Source organism: Talpa europaea (genome assembly GCF_964194135.1).
Source record: "Talpa europaea genome assembly, chromosome: 2".
Lineage (NCBI taxonomy): Eukaryota > Metazoa > Chordata > Mammalia > Eulipotyphla > Talpidae > Talpa > Talpa europaea.
Window position 1 is genome coordinate 109891564 of NC_140068.1, and position 21243 is coordinate 109912806.

Genomic DNA, 21243 nt, shown 5'->3' on the forward strand with positions numbered 1-21243 from the left:
GGTCAAGGGTTGTGAGCGTTGGGCACGCACTCCTATGATTATGGACACCTGGGCCTAGAAGGGCAGTGTCACTCTGAGACAAGGGAAGACTACAGGAGATTAAGAGGGAGATCATCAGAGAGAGAAGCCAGAAAGAAAGCACAAAGATGCCAGCCCTGCCTTGCCAGCCCCTCAGCCTGCCTGCCTGCTTGCCACTATATGTTTATCTCAGCTCAGTAGGAGGAGACTCTCCTTTACTAAAACCCAAAAGTGTGTTAGACAAATTAATCTTAAACACATATCGAAGGTTTTTAATTTTCTAGCAAGTTGTCAATAAAGTGAGCCAATGCACAGAGGGTATGGGTGAAGGGAAACAACGCTCACATTAGTAGCTAATTAGGTCCTAATCAGCTTCAAGTTGGGAAGGCCAAGGGAGGAAGCCCTTGAGGTGTCCACAGTCCATCTCAGAAACAGAAGATTACTCATCCAAGAAGTCAGTGATATGGAACTACCCGTGGCTGTTAATTGTAATAACATTTTCCAACACTGATTAATATATCATAAAAATATGAAGCAGAGTCAAATAGAGGTCAGATTGCCCAAGAGTCAAGGGGCAAGTTCTGCTTATTTTTATTTATTTATTTTTGCATAGAAGAACTGGGGTGTAGGCCAGAGAAGTGGAGGGTGGGGAGTGTGAGAGACAGTGGGGAGCAAAACAGGTGGGTTTACTGAAATACACTGCTAAGGGGAGCAGCAGGCAAGAGAGAGGTCTGCTGTGCCATGTGGGTTAGTTCCCTGGCCAAAGATGGAAGTGCTAAGACTTAACCCACAGGCCACCAAAGAGGCCCTCTGCTTATTTTCAAATATTGCAACCACCAGTGAACTTCCCAAGCTGTTGGCAAAAATGCAGGAAACAGTTGGCACATCCTTCCTCTGATGATGTTTTAAATAACTTTGCAACAGTGATACAGGGTAGCAAGGGGCACTAAAATAGGCCAAGGAGAAGGCCCAAATAGTTTACCAGTCTCTGTGTGAGTTCTTCACGTGCACATGCAATTACAAGACTACTCAGGATCAGAGAACAATAATGGGATTTATTTAACAAATCAGGGAAAAACAAAGAGTTACTGAGGCCAAAAATGGCTGCTTACCACACACAAGCAGTGTCCAGTGTTTTAAAGTCCTAAACACAAATGCTCCCAAGATGGCTTCTTCCCACCACTGAGGACATGGAGCACTTGGCAGCCAGACTATAGGCTGGGATCCAACTCATGAAGACAACAGAAGACACAACAGGAGATGCTCATGGTGCTGCCAAGATGCCCCAGTGGAGCACCAGACAAGAGACAAAACAGCAGCTGCAGTGGCCAAACCACCCAACAAATGGCCACATTCACAGCTCAGTGAGTCCCCAGGTTCCGTCTCTTTGCCTTCCCTGCCAGGATGTAACAGCAGCAAAACGGAACAGTTTCAGTCACTTGGCTACGTGCAAAGTCTCTGAACTTTTCCTCTCTGAGGTTGGCTGCTGGAGGCCTCTCCACGTCCTTCAGAGGCCCACAACAGCTTTCTGGAAGATCAGCATGGTGGGGGCAGAAATCACTAACCTCTGAATCGCTGAAGATACAAAAACGCTGAAATCCCAGAAGCTGAATCCTGGTGAGTCCCAGGGCAAGTTAGGGTTAAGTAGGCAGCTTCAGGGACAGCACAGGCAGGACTACAGGAGAGTTAAAAGCTGGGGGTTGCTTCTGCAGCCTCATATATATATATATATATATATATATATATATATATATATATATATTTATAGAGGCATGTTTTTTTTATTTTATTTATTTGTTTGTTTGTTTGTTTTGTTTATACATGCACTGGGTACAGTCAGAAGCGCGGGAGGGTGAGAGAATTCACCAGAGCCAGAGCGGGGAGCAGAGCAGGCAGAAGGACCGAAGTACACTGCTGAGGGGAGCAGCGGGCGGCAGGCAGGAGAGGTCTGCGCGCCATTTGGGACCCTCCTCCAGTGGCCGGGGAGCAGCCGGGGATCGAACCGGCGCCGCAGAGGCCACGGGCAGCTTCGCAACCCAGCGCTCAACCGCTGCGCCACCGGGGAGGCCCTCTTATATATATATTTTTTTAAAAGACTTATTTATTTATGCATACAAGACCTGCAAATAGGCCAGAGATGCAGGGGGTGAGAGGATTCACCAGAGGCAGAGCGGGGAACAGAACAGGCAGACTGACTGAAATACACTGCTGAGGGGAGCAGCGGGTGAGACAGGAGAGGTCTGCCTCGCCATGTGGGTTGCTCCCTGGCCAGCTGGGAATTGAACTCATGCTGCAGAGGCTTCAGATTGCTTCATAGTGCATTGATTAACCCCTTGCGCCACCAGGGAGGCCCCTTATATTTCTTTTTTTTTTTTAATAGTTTATTTATTTATTTATTTATTTATTTATTTATTTATGCATACAAGAGCTGGGGTGCAGGCCAGAGGTGTGGGGGGGTGAGAGGATTCACCAGAGACAGAGCGGGAACAGAACAGGCAAATTGACTGAAAATATATTGCTGAGGGTATAACAGGGTGGTCCCCAGGAAAGGGGGAGGTTCCAGGTTTCCTGCCCCACCCAAAAGGAGGGTGAAGCTGAGCAGGGAGAGAAGAAGCTGCAGAGGAGACTGAGGAAGGAAGGAAGCCGGATGGAGCCAGAGGAGACCTGGAGGAGGCACATGGAATGGAGAGACATGTGAAGAAATCGCGCTTGCCTTTTGGTTGTGGACTGGGTGACACAGATTTGGGTGGAGAGACCCATGGGGAGGTGACCATGGCGATTTTTGTCTTGGTTTTGATTTTGCTCCTTTCCTTCCAGACTTGTCTGGTTATTTCTGATACTTTTCTGTGGGTCCCCACTGGAAGATGCTTTAGACTTGTGACAGGCTTTGGGGTCTTGCTCTGGGTCAATCCTGCTTGGGCGGACTTTTACCCACGAGGGGACGGGTAACATTGGGTGCTTGATTTAGAAACTATATTCTTTGCCTTTTTTGTATTGTTTCCTAATTGTATTAAAGTTCCTTCCCATTAAAGTCTTATATGTTTTGTGTTGATGCGGCAGATGGCAGAACCCATTTAGAGCAGGCAGGTTTTTGGGGGTCTGGGGTGCACCTCTCCCTGCCCTGTAACAAGGGGAGCAGTGGGCAGTTGGAATAGATCTGCTGCGCCATGTGGGTAGCTCCCTGGACAGCCTGTGCTGCAGAGGCTGCGGATAGCTTCACAGTGCTGTGCTGAACCCCTTGCGCCACCAAGGGAGCCACCCTGCCTTATATTTCTTATCCCAGTCTCCACCCCCACCAATACTTTGTTGGAATTTTCCCTGGGTCTATCTATGCCCACCAGCACCTCTCTCCAGGGAACACCACCTGTAACGGTCTTTGGCTGCAGTCATCAGTTAAAACAGTACCAAAAAAAGGGGACATCTTTGTTTTTTCCTTATGCCAAGTTTCTTGCTGCTGGAGACCCTCACTTATGACTATCCTTTCACTCCTGCTGCAGGTACCATCCTCTCAAAGATCTTTCCTAACCAGCAAGGGCTAATCCTTAATAAGCAAGGGCCTGATCTTTCCATATGAAGTAGAATCCCCCTCCCCATCTTCTGCCTTATTTTTGACTCCATATAACTAAAGTATCTTGTCTTCCTCCTTCAACTCAGTGTAAATCGGTAAGAGATTTTTGTCTGATTTGTTCTTTGTCATATACCCAGAGACTAACATTGGCCCAGCACGTGTTAGGCGCTTAGCACTTGTTGAATGAATGAGTGAAGCACTGACCATCAGGGGGCGACAGAGAGTCAGCACGGGCGGAAAACAAAATACTTAACACCGCGCTCGGGCACCGCGCGCGAGCTTTGAGCGCGCTCGGCCACCGTAGCACCGTGGCCGGAAAAGCGCGCCTGCATCCGGCCTTGGACCTGGAAAGACGGCTCGGGGCTGTCGGAACCGAACCGCGAACTCCCAAGCCGCTCTTTGCGGAGGACTGGGCTTCGGCCCAGGGCTCCGGGCCTCCGAGCGGCCCGGCCGCCGGCGCGGCTGCTTGAGAAGCTCCCGGGCCGGGAGGCGGGAGCGCGGGTCACCATGACGACGCCGGCCGGGCTGGAGCGCTGGGTGCAGGACGAGCTGCACTCGGTGCTGGGGCTGAGCGAGCGGCATGTGACCCAGTTCCTCATCGGTACCGCGCAGCGCTGCGCCTCGGCGGAGGAGTTCGTGCAGCGCCTGCGAGACACTGACACCCTGGACCTCGGCGGGCCCGCGCGGGACTTCGCCCTGAGACTCTGGAACAAGGTGCCGGGAGGGGTGTTGCGTGGCTGGGGCAGGGCCTGGCGTGGGAGCGGCGGGAGAGGGGGTGGAGCAGGGGAGGGGCCCCGGGTCGTTTATCCAGGTGAGGCTGGGCCAACTGTTCATGGGGAAATTAAGTAATCACAAGCATTTATCCTTTGCTCGGGTGTTGCTTAGATACTGTGCTAGGTGGGTGCCGGGCACACAGCTCTGGCGAAACGATCCAGGAGGGCTTAAGTCTGTTGGGTTGTGTTACAGAGCAGTGTTTCCAACTTTCAGCATGCGTCCAGCGATTCAACCAGTGTCCTAGTTAAAATGCAGGTCTGGGGGTGGGGGAGATCTTAATCTCTGTATTTCTAACAAGTTTCCAGGTAACAATTTTCAAGTAACAAGTTTCTAACAAGTTTCCAAGTTTCTTTTTCCCGGACCTTACTTTGAATAGTCAGGGTATAGAAGAGATGTGTGGAAAGGGCTGTGGGAGACAGAAGAGGTGGGAGTCATGGTCAAGAAAAGCAGACTCAGAAATTCCCTGGAATTTGTCAGGTAGAGAAGGTGAAAGGAGTGAAGGTATAAAGGAAGCTCCTGGAGGACAGGACTGTGTTTCTTGTTTTTGTGTTCCTACCACCAAACAGAGCAGGTACTGAATGAGTAGATACAAAATGAAGGTGTTCTGCTTGTTCAAGTATGGCAGATACCCTGCGTGGCTGTCATGTGTTGCTTAGTTACAGGTTAGAACATAAGGGTGGGGAGACTTGCTATTAGTCTGTTCTTTATTTATCTGGATTCAGTACAGAGCCTGGTCTGTAACAAGGCTCTTAGAAGACAGTTCTTTTTTTTTTTTTTAAGATTTATTTATTTATGCATACAAGAACTGGGGTGTAAGCCAGAGGTGCAGGGGATGAGAGGATTCACCAGAGTGGGGTACAGAACAGGAGGATCTACTAAAATTCACTGCTGAGGGGAGCAGCAGGTGAGGCAGGAGAGGTCCACTGGGCCACATGGGTTGCTCCCTGCCCAGGGATTGAACTCCTGCTGGCAATAGCTTGATAGCACTGTATTTAACCCCTGTGCCACCAGGGAGGCCCAGAAGACAGTTCGCAGTAGTTCTTGTGTAAGAATGACTGAATATTGGGAAGAAGAGCTATTGAGCTATTGAGAATTGTATTTGAGACTGTAAACTCCATGAGGGTAGGAATTTTTATCTCTTGCTTATTTCTGTATCACAAGTACCTAATAGCTACCTGGTGCTTGAGACAGGCTTCAGTAAATGTCTGTTGACTGGGGCCCTCCCAGGTGGCGCAAGGGATTAAACACCGCACTATGAAGCAGTCGCAGCCTCTGCAGCACAAGTTCGATCCCTGGCCAGCCAGGGAGCTACCCACATGGAGCAGCAGACCTCTCCTGTCTTGCCCACTACTTCCCTCAGCAGTTTGTTTCAGTCAGTCTGCCTGTTCTGTTCCTCACTCTGTCTCTGGGTAGTCCTTTAAAACCTCCCCCTCCCCCCGCATCTCTGGCCTGTACCCTAGTTCTTGTATGCATAAATAAATCTTTAAAAAAAAAAAAGTCTATTGACTGGATGACTGGAAGGACATTCGAAGCTGAGAGACCTGATTCAGGCTGATGAATATGGCATGAAATGGGGAGAGAGAATGAAGGCTGGCTTAAGGTCAAGTCTTTCTTTAAATTTGGAGCAGGGGGCCTCCCTGGTGGCGCAAGAAGTTAAGACACAACCTATGAAGCTCTCCACAGCCTCTGAAGCACAAGTTCAATTCCTGGCCAGGGAGCTAACCACATGGCGCAGCAGACTCTCCTGACTCGCCTTCTGTTCCCCTCAGCAGTGTGTTTCAGCGATCTGCCTTTTCTGTTCCCCACTCTGTCTCTGGTGAATCCTTTCACCCCCCACACCTGTGACCTGTACCTCAGTTCTTATGTGCATAAATAAATAAATCTTTTAAAAAAAAATTAGGAGCAGGGCAAAGTAGTTGGGCAGAGATCAGGAATTACTCATATCCCCTCCTTTTCCCCTCTGCTGACAGGTACCACGGAAGGCAGTGGTAGAAAAGCCAGCTCGGGCAGCTGAGCGCGAGGCCCGAGCCCTGCTGGAGAAGAACCGATCTTATAAGTTGTTGGAAGACAGTGAGGAAAGTGCTGAGGAGACTGTGGGCAAGGCTGGGAGCAGTCTCCAGAAGAAACATAAAAAAAGGAAACACCTAAGGAAGAAACGTCAGGAGGAAGAAGAAGAAGAAGAGGAGGAAGAGGTATATGAGAAAAAGAAGAAGACAGGGTAAGTCAGAGAAGGGTGAGAGGATGGGGCAGGTGGCTGACGGGAAGATAGGCCTGCTGTGTGACCTTATTTAACCTTCTGGGCTGGGCTGCAGGGAGAGCGCACAGCAGACGGAGAAGCAAGAGTCAGAGGATGAGTGGGAGCGGACAGAGCGAGAGCGCCTTCAGGACCTGGAGGAGCGTGACGCCTTTGCTGAGCGGGTTCGGCAGCGGGACAAGGACAGGACTCGCAATGTCCTGGAGCGGTCAGACAAGAAGGTGCGTGCACATTCCGTAAATCCCCAAGGAAGAACCTGGGTTCAGACCTGAGGTTGCATGTGACTACAGACATAGTGGTTTCTGGGAAGACAAGGAGCCTCTCGTGGCCTGTTCACCTTAGACCATTTGGCTAAGGCGACTCTGCTGAAATTGTGACCATAGAGATTCCTCACTGAGAAGGGGCATTTCTTTGTGCTTAGGAATATCTGAATGGTCCTTGTGGCTCTGGAGGGGGAACGGCTGAGGATGTGGAGGTTTTTGTCCTCACACACCTCCACTCTTGGTTTCTTTTCCTAGGCTTATGAAGAGGCTCAGAAGCGCCTCAAGATGGCTGAGGAGGACCGGAAAGCTATGGTGAGTCCCAGTGCTCAGGAAACCAAGATCAGAAAACTGAAGAGATGACTTTCTGCTAGAATGGTTGGGATAGCGAGAAAGAATACAGGGGAAATGCACCGGGGATGCTACAGGTGGCAGGGCTCTGGAGGAGGGACTTGGTTGACAGAAGCCTACTGAGATGCACTTCAGTTGTACAGGGAAGGCAGCTTCCCACAAAGTGACCTGATTCCCTAGACTCCAGTCACACTGTGTCAGCAAGGCACTTATAACCGCCTTGCTCCTGAGACTCATCGAGATATAATCAGAAGGCAGCTAGAAGGTCAAGGGGAAGGCTGGGGGGCAGGGGCTGTCCTGCTGCCCTGGGATGTGCTGAGCACTCAGCTTAGTGTCTCTCTCCAGATACCTTCCTACCACCTAATCCCTCCATCCCCCCTGTGGCCTTGTGCTTTCCTCAGTTGGTTTTCTCACTGGACCAGAAACAGAGCCTTTCTAATTCATGAGCTTGTTATGGTTTAAGTCTAGGTAAGGTGAGTAGTTTTCCAAAGGCCTGGTCTTCCCAAATAAGGTCACACTTAGAGTTCCCAAAAGAATGTTTGACTCTGTGGTTTCCTTAAAATGCCTAGTGACCTTCAGGCCTCTCCTAACCAGTCAAGCTCATTTCCTACCCCACATACTGTGGCCTGAGATTTATGAGATACCTCTTGGTGCTAATAGAGTGTTTTCATTTGCCTGAATTTAAATTTTTTTCTTTTGCAATTATGAAAACTTTCAAGCAAATAGGGAAGTTAAAAGACTAGTATAATGAACACTCATACAGACTACTCAGATTCAAAAATTGCTAAATTGTGCAGTGTTTGCGCTGTCCATTTTTCCTTTTTTTTTTTTTAGGTTTATTTATTTATGCATACAAGAGCTAGGGTGTAAGCCGGAGGTGTGGGGCGTGAGAGGATTCACCAGAGAGAGTGGGGAGCAGAACAGGCAGATGTATTGAAATATGAGCAGTGGGCGAGGCAGGAGAGGTCTGCTGCGCCATATGGGTTGCTCACTGGCAGTCTGGCTGGGATTGAACTCGTGCTGCAGTGGCTGGTGATAGCTTGATAGCTCTGTCTTTTAACCCCTGTGCCACCAGGGAGGCCCTGCAGTTTCCATTTAAATGTGGGCTTTTTGGGGGGGCCTCCCTGGTGGCACAGGCGGTTATAGCAACGCTATGAAGCTATCCACAGCCTCTGCAGCGCTGGTTGGATCCCCGCCTGACTCGGAGCAACCCACATGGTGCGCAGACCTCTCCAGTGTCACCCACTGCTCCCCTTAGCAGTGTATTTCATCAGTTTGCCTGTTCTGTTCCCCGCTCTGTCTCTGGTGAATCCTCTCACCCTCCTGCTCATCTGGCCTGTACCCCAGTTCTTGTATAGATAAAAATAAATCTTTAAAAAAAAAATAAATAAATGTGGCCTTTTTTTTTTTTTTAAACATATGGCCGATCACCATATCCCGCCTACAAATAAAAACATTCTCCTCTAAAAGTGCAATGCTATGGTCACACTCAAGACGATGAACAGTAATTCTCATGTGTCAAGTAAGAACCTATCTGCAGTAAATTTTCCCTAGTTATCCCAAATGTCTCTTTCTTTCCAAACCAGAATCCACTCAAGGTTTATGCATTGTGTATGGTTTTTAGGTTTCTTTTTTTTTTTTTTTTTTTTTATATTTTTAATTTTTTTTTTAAGATTTATTTATTTATTTATACAAGCACTGGGTACAGTCAGAAGCGTGGGAGGGTGAGAGAATTCACCAGAGCCAGAGCGGGGAGCAGAGCAGGCAGAAGGACCGAAGTACACTGCTGAGGGGAGCAGTGGGCGGCAGGAGAGGTCTGCGCGCCATGTGGGACCCTCCTCCGGTGGCCGGGGAGCAGCTGGGGATTGAACCAGTGCTGCAGAGGCTGCGGGCAGCTTCGCAACCCAGCGCTCAACCGCTGCGCCACCGGGGAGGCCCGGTTTTTAGGTTTCTTAAGTGTATTTTTTTTCTCTCTCTTTCTCTCATTTGGTACCATGTCCTACATTCTGGATTTATCTGATCCTTGTCTTGTGGTGTTAAATTCTTCTGTGCTTCCTTTCAAGTGAAACTTCCATTGAAAGCTTGCCTAGCCTCATATTAAACAGTTGTGATGGGAGCCTCTTGGGCGTGATGTGCTCATCACATTGTCACATCAGGTGTCATGTTGTCCAGTTGTGTGCCTGTAGTGCAGGTGTCCTTTCTGCCGATACCTTTTCATCCTAGAGGTTGTAGCAGCCACTGCTGACCCTTCCCTGAGTCAGTTCTTTCACTGGGCATTGCAAACGGTGGTTTTTGAATTCTCTCATTCTTTTTACCAGCTAACTTTTTATGTAAAGAAGAGTTTTCCTTCAAAAAACTGGGAATGGCTACAGTCCCTTCTTAAAAGTCGGGGCAAAATCAGAGGTTCAATTGTTTGCTTTTAATTACTTATTTTCAGAATGAAGAGTTTGGTGTCAGTCACCTCACTGGTGTTTAAAAGTTCCCCCCATTCTTTGTGTGTATATGTGTCTTATTGGACTCAAGAATTTTTTTTATTATTATTTTTTAAAGATTTATTTATTTATACAAGAACCGGGGTACAGGCCAGATGCGTGGGAGGGTGAGAGGATTCACCAGAGGCAGAGTGGGGAACAGAACAGGCAGACGGACTGAAATACAGTGCTGAGGGGAGCAGCGGGCAAGACAGGAGAGGTCTGCCATGCCATGTGGGACCCTCACTGGCTGGCCGGCCAGGATCAAACTGGCGCTGCAGAGGCTGCTGACAGCTTCACAGCGCAGTGCTCAAAACCCAGCGCCACCAGGGGAGGCCTTCACCTGATTTTTTGCCCATATTTTTAAAAAGACACTCTCAGGCTGAAGAAGTATTTGATTATGGTATTTTGATTCTGTCATGAGCATAAACTCCACTTTAAGTCTTCTCAGAACAAGCCGACTAATTTTTTTTTTGAAGATTTATTTCTTTAGGCATACAAGAACTGGGGTACAGGCTAGAGGTGTGGGGCGTGAGAGGGTTTACCAGAGACAGTGGGGAGCAGAACAGGCAGACTGACTGAAATACACTGCTGAGGGGAGCAGCGGGCGAGTCAGGAGAGGTCTGCTGCACCATGTGGGGAGCTCCCTGGCGGGCTGGAGAATGAACTCTTCAAGCTGACAAATTAAGTAGTATCAGCCCACAAGAGGAGGGCTTTGCCAGTGTGTAAAGGAGGCCGTCATGATTGCAGGGGAGACGATAGTTCTACGGTGGGAGGGATTGTGGTTGGAGCTGAGAAGGTCCTTGAGGTTGCCGATCTGCTGTTCTGAAAAGCCTGCATCAAAAGTAAATGTGTAGGGGCCTCCCTGGTGGCGCAGCGGTTGAGCGTTGGGTTGCGAAGCTGCCCGCGGCCTCTGCGGCGCCGGTTCGATCCCCGGCTGCTCCCCGGCCACCGGAGGAGGGTCCCACATGGCGCGCAGACCTCTCCTGTCGCCCGCTGCTCCCCTCAGCAGTGTACTTCGGTCCTTCTGCCTGCTCTGCTCCCCGCTCTGGCTCTGGTGAATTCTCTCACCCTCCCGTGCTTCTGGCTGTACCCAGTGCATGTGTAAACAAAATAAATAAATAAATAAAACATGCCTCTATTTAAAAAAAAAAAAAAAAAAACCAAAAGTAAATGTGTAGAGGTCTGTGACACATTGTATGAGGGAGAGGCTAAACTCAGAGAGCAAAGCACCCCTAGTTCCACCTTGCCTCACGGAAACACTCTGATGCTGTCCTTCCAGTGGTTTGTGTAGAATTTATTTTTCCTATAACTATAGTCATTTGTTTGAAGACCAGGGAGCATCTAATTGGGGCTGCAGATTCCCTGATGTTGGCATATCCAGTGATTTCCAGTTGTCTCAGTTCTTTTCAGTTTGTGGCCTGTGCTTCTAAACGCTGAGTCCAGCACTTTCATGTTCCCTCTTTCCATTAAGTCAGACAAGCTGGTAACAATAAAATATAAAATGCTCAAACAATTGCCCTCATGTATCTAGATTGACAAAGATGGTGAAGCTGCCCAGAAGCGCATTCCAGCTGCTTCTGCTGCAGGAGGGCTGGGTGTGGGGTCAGCGTATGGCCTTCAAACGGGCCCACATCGCCTAATGGGTGACCATTAGGTGGTACACTGTGGGGAGAGGGTGGAGGATGCCGCTTTAGGTTCTCATGCCTGCCTGTCAGGGAATTTGTCACTCTTATGGGTAGGTAGGGAAAGCAGTTGCTGTTCCAGCACATTGAGAATTTGAATGCCCTATCCCCACCAGGTCCCTGAGCTGCGGAAGAAATCCCGCAGAGAGTACCTGGCTAAGCGTGAGCGGGAGAAGCTTGAGGACCTGGAGGCTGAGCTGGCGGACGAGGAGTTCCTTTTTGGGGACGTGGAGCTGAGTCGCCAGGAGCGGCGGGAGCTCAAATACAAACGACGGGTGCGGGATCTGGCCCGGGAGTACCGTGCAGCCGGGGAGCAGGAGAAGCTGGAGGCCACCAATCGCTACCACATGCCAGAGGAGACCCGAGGACAGGTGAGGGTCCCCAAGATGAGGGGAGAGAAAGCCCCATGGCCATGGGCAGTGCCTCTGAGGGCCCCTTCCCTGTCATGCCTTTCCTAGTGGGTGGGGGAGAGCTGGGGAGGTGGAGACCGTGCCGGTAGGACAGCCTCTGTCTTCACGTGCCCTTCTCTCCATAGCCAGCACGAGCTGTGGATTTAGTGGAGGAGGAATCAGGCGCCCCTGGAGAGGAGCAGCGACGCTGGGAGGAGGCCCGGCTGGGGGCAGCATCCCTAAAGTTTGGGGCCCGAGATGCTGCCTCCCAGGAGCCCAAGTATCAGCTGGTGCTAGAGGAAGAGGAGACCATTGAGTTTGTTCGGGCCACTCAGCTCCAGGGCGACGAGGTGAGCGGGAGGCACTCTGGGGCATCAGAGGAGGAGAAGCAGCCGGCCCTGAAGCTCACACTCCTTCTCCTTCTCAGGAGCCATCAGCTCCCCCCACCCCAACCCAGGCCCAGCAGAAGGAGTCCATCCAGGCGGTCCGCCGCAGCCTCCCTGTGTTCCCGTTCCGGGAGGAGCTGCTGGCTGCTATAGCTAATCATCAGGTCCTCATCATCGAAGGCGAGACGGGCTCCGGGAAGACCACCCAGATCCCACAGTATCTCTTTGAGGAGGTATATCCACTCCCATTGGGCTGGAGAGAAAGGTCCTGGTCAGAGCCCCTTGGGCTTGCTGTTTTGAGTAGTTGCTTACCTTTTCCATGTTAGTTGCTTAGTCTTTGCATTAAACCATAAGGTTCTTGAGGGTAGGGACTATGCCTTTCTCACGTTTCTTTTCTCACCGTTTGTCTGTCTGCCTGGTAGGTATTCAGAGCGTTCACGCTGGGTGGACGTGTAGTCGGAGGGGTGGAGGGGTAGGTGGGTGAGGGTGTGTGTGTGGGTGTGTGTGTGTGTGTGTGTGAACGTGGGGCTCCTGTCACTCTGACCAGCTAGACCTGCTTCTCTGCAAGGCCAAGGAACGAGGAGTTAAATGATTGATTTTCCTGCTTCTTTCCCTTCCTTTGTTCCTTATTGGTTCTAGATCTGCCTCAGCTGCTCTGTCCATTTCTAGTTCAAAACTAGCAGGGCCCTGAACTTGGTTTACCAAAACAAGAGCCAGGGCTGGGTGAGGAGCCCCTTGGGGACCCTAAGTCTGCCTTCTATCCTTTTGCATTCTTATTTGGTTTGTAGTTTCTGTCCCTTCCTTTTTCTTCCTCCTCTGTCCAGCACTTACAGCCCCTCTCTCTCTCTCTGAGTCCTCCTGGGCCCCAGGAGCATGTTTAGCCAAGGGAAAACCTCTTTCTCTTTTTCATCCAGGGTTACACAAAGAAGGGTATGAAGATTGCCTGCACCCAGCCTCGGAGAGTGGCGGCCATGAGTGTGGCTGCCCGAGTGGCCCGAGAGATGGGTGTGAAGCTTGGGAATGAGGTGAGGTCTTTGGGGACTCAGAGGCAAAGGGAATTCTTAGGGTCTGGGACTCTCCCCACATTGCCATCAGGGCTTCATGCCACAGGTTCAGGCATTGGCCCTTGTCCCCTAGCTCTGTGGCCCTTCTGGGAACACCAGCCTACTCTCAACTGCTAATGGCCCTGACAGGTCGGCTACAGCATCCGTTTTGAGGATTGCACGTCAGAGCGAACTGTCCTCCGCTACATGACAGATGGGATGCTTCTCCGGGAGTTCCTGTCTGAGCCTGACCTTGCCAGTTACAGGTACACGTGTGCCCATCTCCCAGGTGGAGTCATCCATCTTTTTCGTCCCCCTCAGTATGTCCAGTAACTCCTTTCATCTCTGCTCTGGTCTTTCTGTCCTTTCCACGCAGGCAATTGACCATTGTCTTCTGATTTATCCACCATTTCTTGAATCTTTATGGTTCTGGTCATTCTAGACCTCTCTAGGACCATGCAAAGGGGCGGAGGGTAGAAGAGACTGCAGAACAGCCTCTCTTCCCTCCCCCAGTTGTTTCCAGGGTCTAGAAGACAACCAGGATGGCAGAGTGGTACTGGGGTGGGGGTGGGGGGTCTTGAAAAGCCACGTGCGACCATTTGAAGGAGCATAGAAGGTGCAGCTTAAACAGGAAAAACCTAGGGGAGGCATCCTTTTTCTCTCTTCATGTGTTAAAGGCTGCAATGTAGAAAAAGGGGTCAGATCTGTTTTTTGAGACTCCAGAGACAACTTGGAACCATGGGGGAAGTTACAGGAGACAGATTTTAGCTGAACACCAAGAAGCCAGAGTGGTGGAGATTGCAGACTGCTCAAGTCCTGGGACCCTGGCCCTTGTGACTGTGTCCAAGTGTTGGGTTGGCTTTTAAGCAAGTGTGAGGTGAACAGTGTTGATGGGGAGGAGGGCGTCATGATTGGGGTGAAGCCAACTGAGCAGCGTGTGCTTTTTCAACTCTTAGGAGGCTATGGAATTCTGGCCCTAGAAGATTGCAGTGTAGCAGTGGGACAAATATGATTTGATCTGTCACATCCCTTTCAAAAACCAGAGACTCCTTAGAAGGCTGGCCAATGCCAGAGTGTTGGGGCGTGGTTTTTGCCATCAAGCTGGATGCTTTGTGAAAACTTTAGAAACCTTAGCATCATGGTCAAGGTCAGGCACAAAGGGTCGAGTAGAGGGTGAGCTCCTGTAGGCATGGCTGCCGGAGGGGGACCCAGAGTAGAGCAGAGGGAAAGAAGGTGGCTCGCATATAACTAAGGAAACCGCAGAGTCTTTAAGAATGGCCAGAAAGGCTCAGCTGGCCCTGCTTCTGGAAGGAGCAGTTGGAATGCACAGCAGCCATCCCATGACACCCTGGGGGCTGCTGGACTGTTTGAATTATAGTGGCTCAGGTCAGTCTGTTCCCTTCTGGCCAGCCTGGGCACTCAACCTTTTTTAGACTCTTTGCTCTCTTTTTCTATAAATCAGGTGCCCTTCTACTTCATTAGTAAAGTAAGAGCAGCTGCTGACTCTTAGTGGACTCATGACTGATCTAGAGGGAGGTCTGTCTCGCCTGGTCTTGCTTCTAGCCTCCAGAACTTGGCTGCTCTTGTCTGGCCGGGCCTAGAGAGACTGTAGACCATGGGAACAGGCCTTCTCTGACTTCCTCTTGGTTTTGCTTAACTGGGATGATTGTCTTCTCCTTGGAGCCCTTCCTTCCACATTCACCTTGGGCTTGTTGTCTTCATCTCAGGCACCCAGGGTGAGGGCACCCAGGGTGCCAATGTCTACTCCCGTGTGGTTAGCTCTCCTCCCTCTTTGCTCCCCTTGCTTCCTCAGTGTGGTGATGGTGGACGAGGCTCACGAACGGACCCTCCACACGGACATTCTCTTCGGGTTGATCAAGGATGTGGCTCGATTCCGACCAGAGCTCAAGGTCCTGGTGGCTTCAGCCACCCTGGACACTGCCCGTTTTTCCACCTTCTTTGATGATGCCCCTGTCTTCCGAATCCCTGGACGCAGGTTTCCAGTTGACATCTTCTATACCAAGGTGCCTCCCTCAGGAGGGATAGGCCATGTCTATGCTGGGGATTTCAGAGGAGGTTGTCACAAGGAGGGAAGCATGGAATGGAGGGTGTGAGAGAACTGGGGTAAAGTGAGCTGGGAGGAGAAGACCAGGCTTGCCTGCAGGTGGCCTTCCTATGACTCCTATTTTCTAGGCTCCGGAGGCCGACTACCTGGAAGCCTGTGTAGTATCTGTGCTGCAGATCCACGTGACCCAGCCCTCCGGGGATATCCTGGTGTTCCTCACAGGACAGGTGTGTGACTGGGGGGAGGGACAAAGATATGTGTGTCCCAGGGGAAGACAAGAGTTGGTAATTTGACCTTCTGTGCCTGGAACCCCCACTGCTCTCCTTACCCCAAATTCAGGAGGAGATCGAAGCTGCCTGTGAGATGCTCCAGGATCGCTGCCGCCGCCTGGGTTCCAAAATTCCAGAGCTCCTGGTGCTGCCCATTTATGCCAACCTGCCTTCAGATATGCAGGCTCGCATCTTCCAGCCAACGCCCCCTGGGGCACGCAAGGTCGGTTGGAGAAACCCACATTCTTCACCCCTCTGTTTTGCACAAATAGTAGTGAGAGGCAAGTGCATTCCTGCCCTGAGCACTGCTTAGCTGCAAGGCTGAGTGGCGGTCGGTCCTCACCTCTGGAGATGGGATCAAGAGATAGCCATGTATGTGCGTGATCTGAAAGTATGAAGCCATAGGTGTACCAGGAGGTAGAATTTGACCTGGACCTTAATAAACATGGTGGGGAAGAGGACAGCCCAATGTGTGTTTGAGGTCAGAGTATAATCTAGAAGGCTTAGTGGAAGGTTCACATGGTGAAGTAGTGGGAGACAGGCCAAAAACAACTTGAACTGAGATCAAGGTCAACCTTTGAGGGCAGATGGGAGAATTTGGACTTTAGTCGATTGATTGGAAATCATAGGATTTTGAGCAACGATGTAATTTTCATTCAACAAATATTTAACTAGTTCCTCCCACATGCCAGGTGCTGTTTTAGGGAATAAGGATACAGTGATGAATAAAACACTATCTTTAGTATCACAGAGCTTACAGTCCTTTTTTTTTTTTAAGATTTATTTATTTATGCATACAAGAACTGGTACACCAGAGGTGTGGTGGGGTGAGAGGATTCACCAGAGACAGAGTGGGGAGCAGAACAGGTAGATTGACTGAAATACATTGCTGAGGGGCGCAATGGGCGAGGCAGGAGAGGTCTGTTGTGCTTACAGTCTTTTGTAGGAGACAGTGAACACTTTAGCAAATGGGTATGGGAGTAAGGAATGGCAGGAAGGAATATTCCTTGGGGTGTAGGAAAGGCCTCTCCCTATTTGATAAGGTAGAAGTGAAGCTGAGGCCTGCACCAGGTGAGGGAGGGGTTAGCTGCTATCTTGGGGAAGAGTGTGCCAAGCGTGGGGAATGGAGGCCCCGGGTGCGTGGCTCACGGGATGGAGCAGGGGGGCAGTGCTAGACCTGAGGTCAGATAGGTAGCCAGGGACTACTAGGGCTCTAAGGGGCTTGGGTATAATTCTCAGGGTGCACAGGAAGCCACTGAAGGGTGGGGGAGTGATGTGACAGATTGACATTTTAAAAGTACCATTTGGGATGGTGACCAGAGCTGGAGTAGAATTGCAGGAGTACTGTGTGAGTGTGAATGTGAAAGTAGTGGTGTGGAAACTGGGGCCAGGAACCTGGATATCCCCATCTCCCATCTCTGGAAAATGCCCAAATCCTCCATTTCCTATTTGCAATACACCCCTGCTGACCCCACTTCGCCCTCACCTTTCCACTGTCCACCTCCCCTCCCCTGACTGTGGACAGTAATCCCCTCAGCTCCTGCCCCTTCTGCACCTGCTTCTCTACTTCACATCTTCCAGGATTACCTTTTCTAGATAACTAGGTGGGGGAGGTTTCTGGGTGACTCCCACTTCCTCTCCCCCTCAGGTGGTTGTGGCAACGAACATCGCAGAGACATCACTCACCATCGAGGGCATCATCTACGTGCTGGATCCAGGGTTCTGTAAGCAGAAGAGCTACAACCCCCGCACAGGCATGGAGTCACTCACAGTCACACCCTGTAGCAAGGTTGGCCTGCACTCCAGCAGGGGCTCCTGGGGGCGCAAGTGGACTCCTGGGGTTGGGGGCGGGTGAGGCGGCTTCGCCTACTGGAAGGTCCAGCTCCCCCAACTGGAGACTTCTTAGAGCATGGGCATAAGCGGTTCCCATCCTCCCAGATTGCTTGCACAAATACTGCCTTTTTCCTAGTCCCCCATCCAGTCCATCAGCCAGCCTGCATCTCCTCCTTTCCAGGCCTCAGCCAATCAGCGAGCGGGCCGGGCAGGCCGGGTGGCTGCTGGGAAGTGCTTCCGCCTATACACAGCCTGGGCCTATCAGCACGAGCTAGAGGAGACCACGGTGCCCGAGATCCAGAGGACCAGCTTGGGCAACGTGGTGCTGCTTCTCAAGAGCTTAGGTGCTGGCCGGGTCTGAGAACAGGGAGGTGGGGCTGGGTGCTGCCCCTCCAAAAGGCCCTCAGTTCTACCCCTCACGTCTTCGCAGGCATCCATGACCTCATGCACTTTGATTTCCTGGACCCGCCACCGTATGAGACCCTGTTGCTGGCTTTGGAGCAGCTGTATGCTCTGGGAGCCCTCAACCACCTCGGGGAGCTCACCACGGTGAGAAGGGAGGGCAGCATGGGCCAGGGTAGGGCGGAGGAGGTCGGGGTGAGCCCTCAGGCTGTAGGGGGATGCCTGAGGGAGGACGGAACTCAGCTCTCTTTCCTCTCCTTAGTCTGGTCGAAAGATGGCAGAGCTGCCGGTGGACCCCATGCTGTCTAAAATGATCTTGGCCTCTGAGAAGTAAGCACCCCACTTCAGCCTGGCTCCCAGTGTACAAACCCTTTGTGCCTCCTTCTGCGGCCATCTTGGTTCTCTCTCTTTTTTTTCCACCAGATTATTCTTTAACAAGTAATATCTTATAAGGAAACTTTTTTTTTTTATTTTGAATTTTTTCCATTTTTTATTACATTTTTTTCTTACATTATTGTAGTCCCTGTCGTTCTCCCACCACCTTACCACCCATGAAACATCACTATATCCCTTGTGTTCTTCCCTCCTTTTTTGCCCCCCACCTCTCACCTCCTCCTTTGCTGTATGTCTCAGTTCTGTGGTCAGCTTGCTAGTTTTGACTTTTTTCACCTTTCGGTTGGTTTTTCTATATTCCACATATGAGTGAGATCATTTGGTATTTATCTTTTTCTTTCTGACTAATTTCAGCTAGCATGATCCCTTCCAGCTCCATCCATGTTGCCACAAATGGCATGAGGTCTGTCTTTTTTGATTGCTGAGTAATATTCCATTGTATAAATATACCGCCGCTTTTTGATCCATTCATCTATTTTGAGGTATTTTGGTTGTTTCCATATCTTGGCGATTGTAAATAGTGCCGCAGTAAACATAGTGGTGTAGGTGTCTTTTCGAATTAGTGGGTTTTTTTTTAAAGATTTATTTATGCATACAAGAACTGGGGTACAGACCAGAGGTGCAGGGGTTGAGAGGATTCACCAGAGACAGTGTAAGGAGCAGAACAGGTGGATCTACTGAAATTCACTACTGAGGGGAGCAGCGGGCAAGACAGGAGAGGTCTGCTGTGCCATGTGGGTTGTTCCCTGGCCAGCTGGGGAGCGAACTCATGCTGCAGTGGCTGCGGATTGCTTGATAGCACTGTCTTTAACCCCTGCACCAACAGGGAGGCCCTCGAATTAGTGTTTTTGTGTCCTTTGGGTGGATTCCTAGGTGTGGAATCAGTGGATCATATGTCAGGGAACTCTCATTTCCCCTTTTGAGGCCAACAGGATGGAAGTACCTTGTCCTTGATCATGATATCAAATGAGTAAGATTGACAAATAGAAAAAGGGGTGGGGGGGCTTAAATGAAGGTAGAAGAATTTCCATCTGTGAGGAGTGTTGTGTGAGGGAAATTAGAAATCCCTAAGGTTTCAGACCAGATCCTTAGATGTGACGGGAAGAGGGACCACTTTTAAATGCCTTTTGTTTCATGCTTGAGGTCAGAGATCATTATAGGAGCTTAAAGAAATGTTCTTTCCCCATTGCACATAATTATAACTTTGCACCACAGAGCCTTTAGAGGTCCCCAGTCTCCACCTGCACCACTCTGTGGAGATCCCGCTTCTGTCACTATTTCTTCTACAGGCCCCACCTCCTTGGCTTCTGTACTGCTACTGTGACAGCACCCCCTCGTCTGTCTACTCTGATTTGTAGCCATCATCCTAACCGGCAGTCCCCACATGAGGAAACATCTATCACCATCATCACTTGCCTTCACTATGTCTGTTAGGTATCTGGCTTTGAACTCATTCTTTGTCCTTCCTGCCCCAGGTACAGCTGTTCAGAGGAAATCCTGACAGTGGCAGCCATGCTCTCTGTCAACAACTCTATCTTCTACCGACCCAAGGACAAGGTCGTCCATGCCGACAATGCCCGTGTCAACTTCTTCCTCCCAGGTGGGGACCACCTGGTTCTGCTAAACGTTTACACACAGGTAACTGGGCCTGGCTGAGTGGGAATGAGGGAGATGTGGGGGCACGCTGGTCCTGCTGTATACTTACTCCTGCTCCTTCTTTTTAACCCTCTTCACAGTGGGCTGAGAGTGGCTACTCTTCCCAGTGGTGCTATGAGAACTTTGTCCAGTTCAGATCCATGCGCCGAGCCCGGGATGTGCGGGAGCAGCTGGAGGGGCTTTTGGAACGCGTGGAAGTTGGTCTCAGTTCCTGCCAGGGGGACTATATTCGCGTACGCAAGGTTAGCATTTACCCTTCTGTCAAACCAGTAAGTCCCGAGGGGCAAGCTTCTCCTTTGGGGGCCTGCAGCAATCCCTGCGGCCTGACACAGTGCCCTCCTTCCATGGAGGGTGTACCCTCCATGTGCTTCCTTCCGCAGACCACTGGAGGGTCCTTCTCAGTGGGTTCTTCATGTGTTCCTCGTCTTTCTGGCTCTCCAGAAACCTGAACTGAAAAGGTAGTGAGTGCTGAGGGCCCCTGCTGTCTGGCTTTCCCATTCACTGTCTCTCCTGCCTGCTCCTTAGGCCATCACTGCCGGTTACTTTTACCACACAGCACGGCTGACTCGGAGCGGCTACCGCACAGTGAAACAGCAGCAGACCGTGTTCATTCATCCCAACTCCTCTCTCTTCGAGGAACAGCCACGCTGGCTGCTTTACCACGAACTTGTCTTGACCACCAAGGAGTTCATGAGACAGGTGAGGGGCTGATCACCCAGGTAGGGGGTGGTTGTGTGGCGAGGTGGTATCTGCCAGTTGAAAACTGAGGTTCAGGTGGCTGCAACTGGCACAGGAATAGGAGGTAGAATAAGACAGCTTTCCTAACAGCTCACTCAGCATCTACTAAGATCTGCTACTGTGTGTTCATTCAAAACAATACTGTGTGTTCATTCAATATTTATGTATTGTTTTGGTGTTTCTTGGGCTGGGGCCATAATGGAAAACAAAGCTAAAGTGCTTGCTCTGTCCCAATAGCTTGCTTGGGATCCTGGATAACAGGTAGAGCAAGCAGTGCGTCTGCCCTCAGGGCATGTAGTACTAGAGCTTAGCACCCTTTTCCCTAGTCCTGAGGGGAAGGAAGAGCATCTTTTGATTACACACACATTGGAATTCAGGTTAGAAAGAAGGGGAACCCTATCGGTTATTTTTCCTCTCTCCTTCTAGGTATTGGAGATTGAGAGCAGTTGGCTTCTGGAGGTGGCACCCCATTATTATAAGGCCAAGGAACTAGAAGATCCTCATGCTAAGAAAATGCCAAAAAAAATTGGCAAGACCCGAGAAGAATTAGGGTAAAGAGAAGGGGACGTGAATAGAACCTGACACCAGCTCCTTTTCCTTCTGTATGTTATTTAATATCTATTAATAAAATTATTTTTGGAATATGCTTGTGGGAACTTTTCAGATCCAGAGAAAGTGATGTGGAAAT

The 21243-nt window shown here is 50.4% G+C and overlaps 2 protein-coding genes across 2 annotated transcripts in view; one reads left to right on the plus strand and one right to left on the minus strand.

Moving 5' to 3' along the window:
* LOC311188230 (class I histocompatibility antigen, Gogo-OKO alpha chain-like) overlaps positions 1-21243 on the minus strand; it is a gene marked incomplete at both ends in the record, with an annotated part of 867329 nt that overhangs the window by 726738 nt on the left and 119348 nt on the right. The window lies entirely within an intron of this gene.
* Positions 3925-21110, plus strand: DHX16 (DEAH-box helicase 16; the record flags this gene model as incomplete). Its single annotated transcript, XM_084228955.1, has 20 exons — positions 3925-4300; positions 6331-6578; positions 6673-6835; positions 7133-7189; positions 11498-11752; positions 11917-12120; positions 12198-12389; positions 13071-13181; positions 13350-13465; positions 15013-15223; positions 15393-15491; positions 15604-15756; positions 17182-17322; positions 17548-17710; positions 17797-17915; positions 18031-18098; positions 19637-19799; positions 19898-20059; positions 20343-20516; positions 20982-21110. Exons 1-20 carry the CDS (start codon positions 4094-4096, stop codon positions 21108-21110), a joined length of 3135 nt encoding a protein of 1044 aa, XP_084085081.1. The 5' UTR covers positions 3925-4093.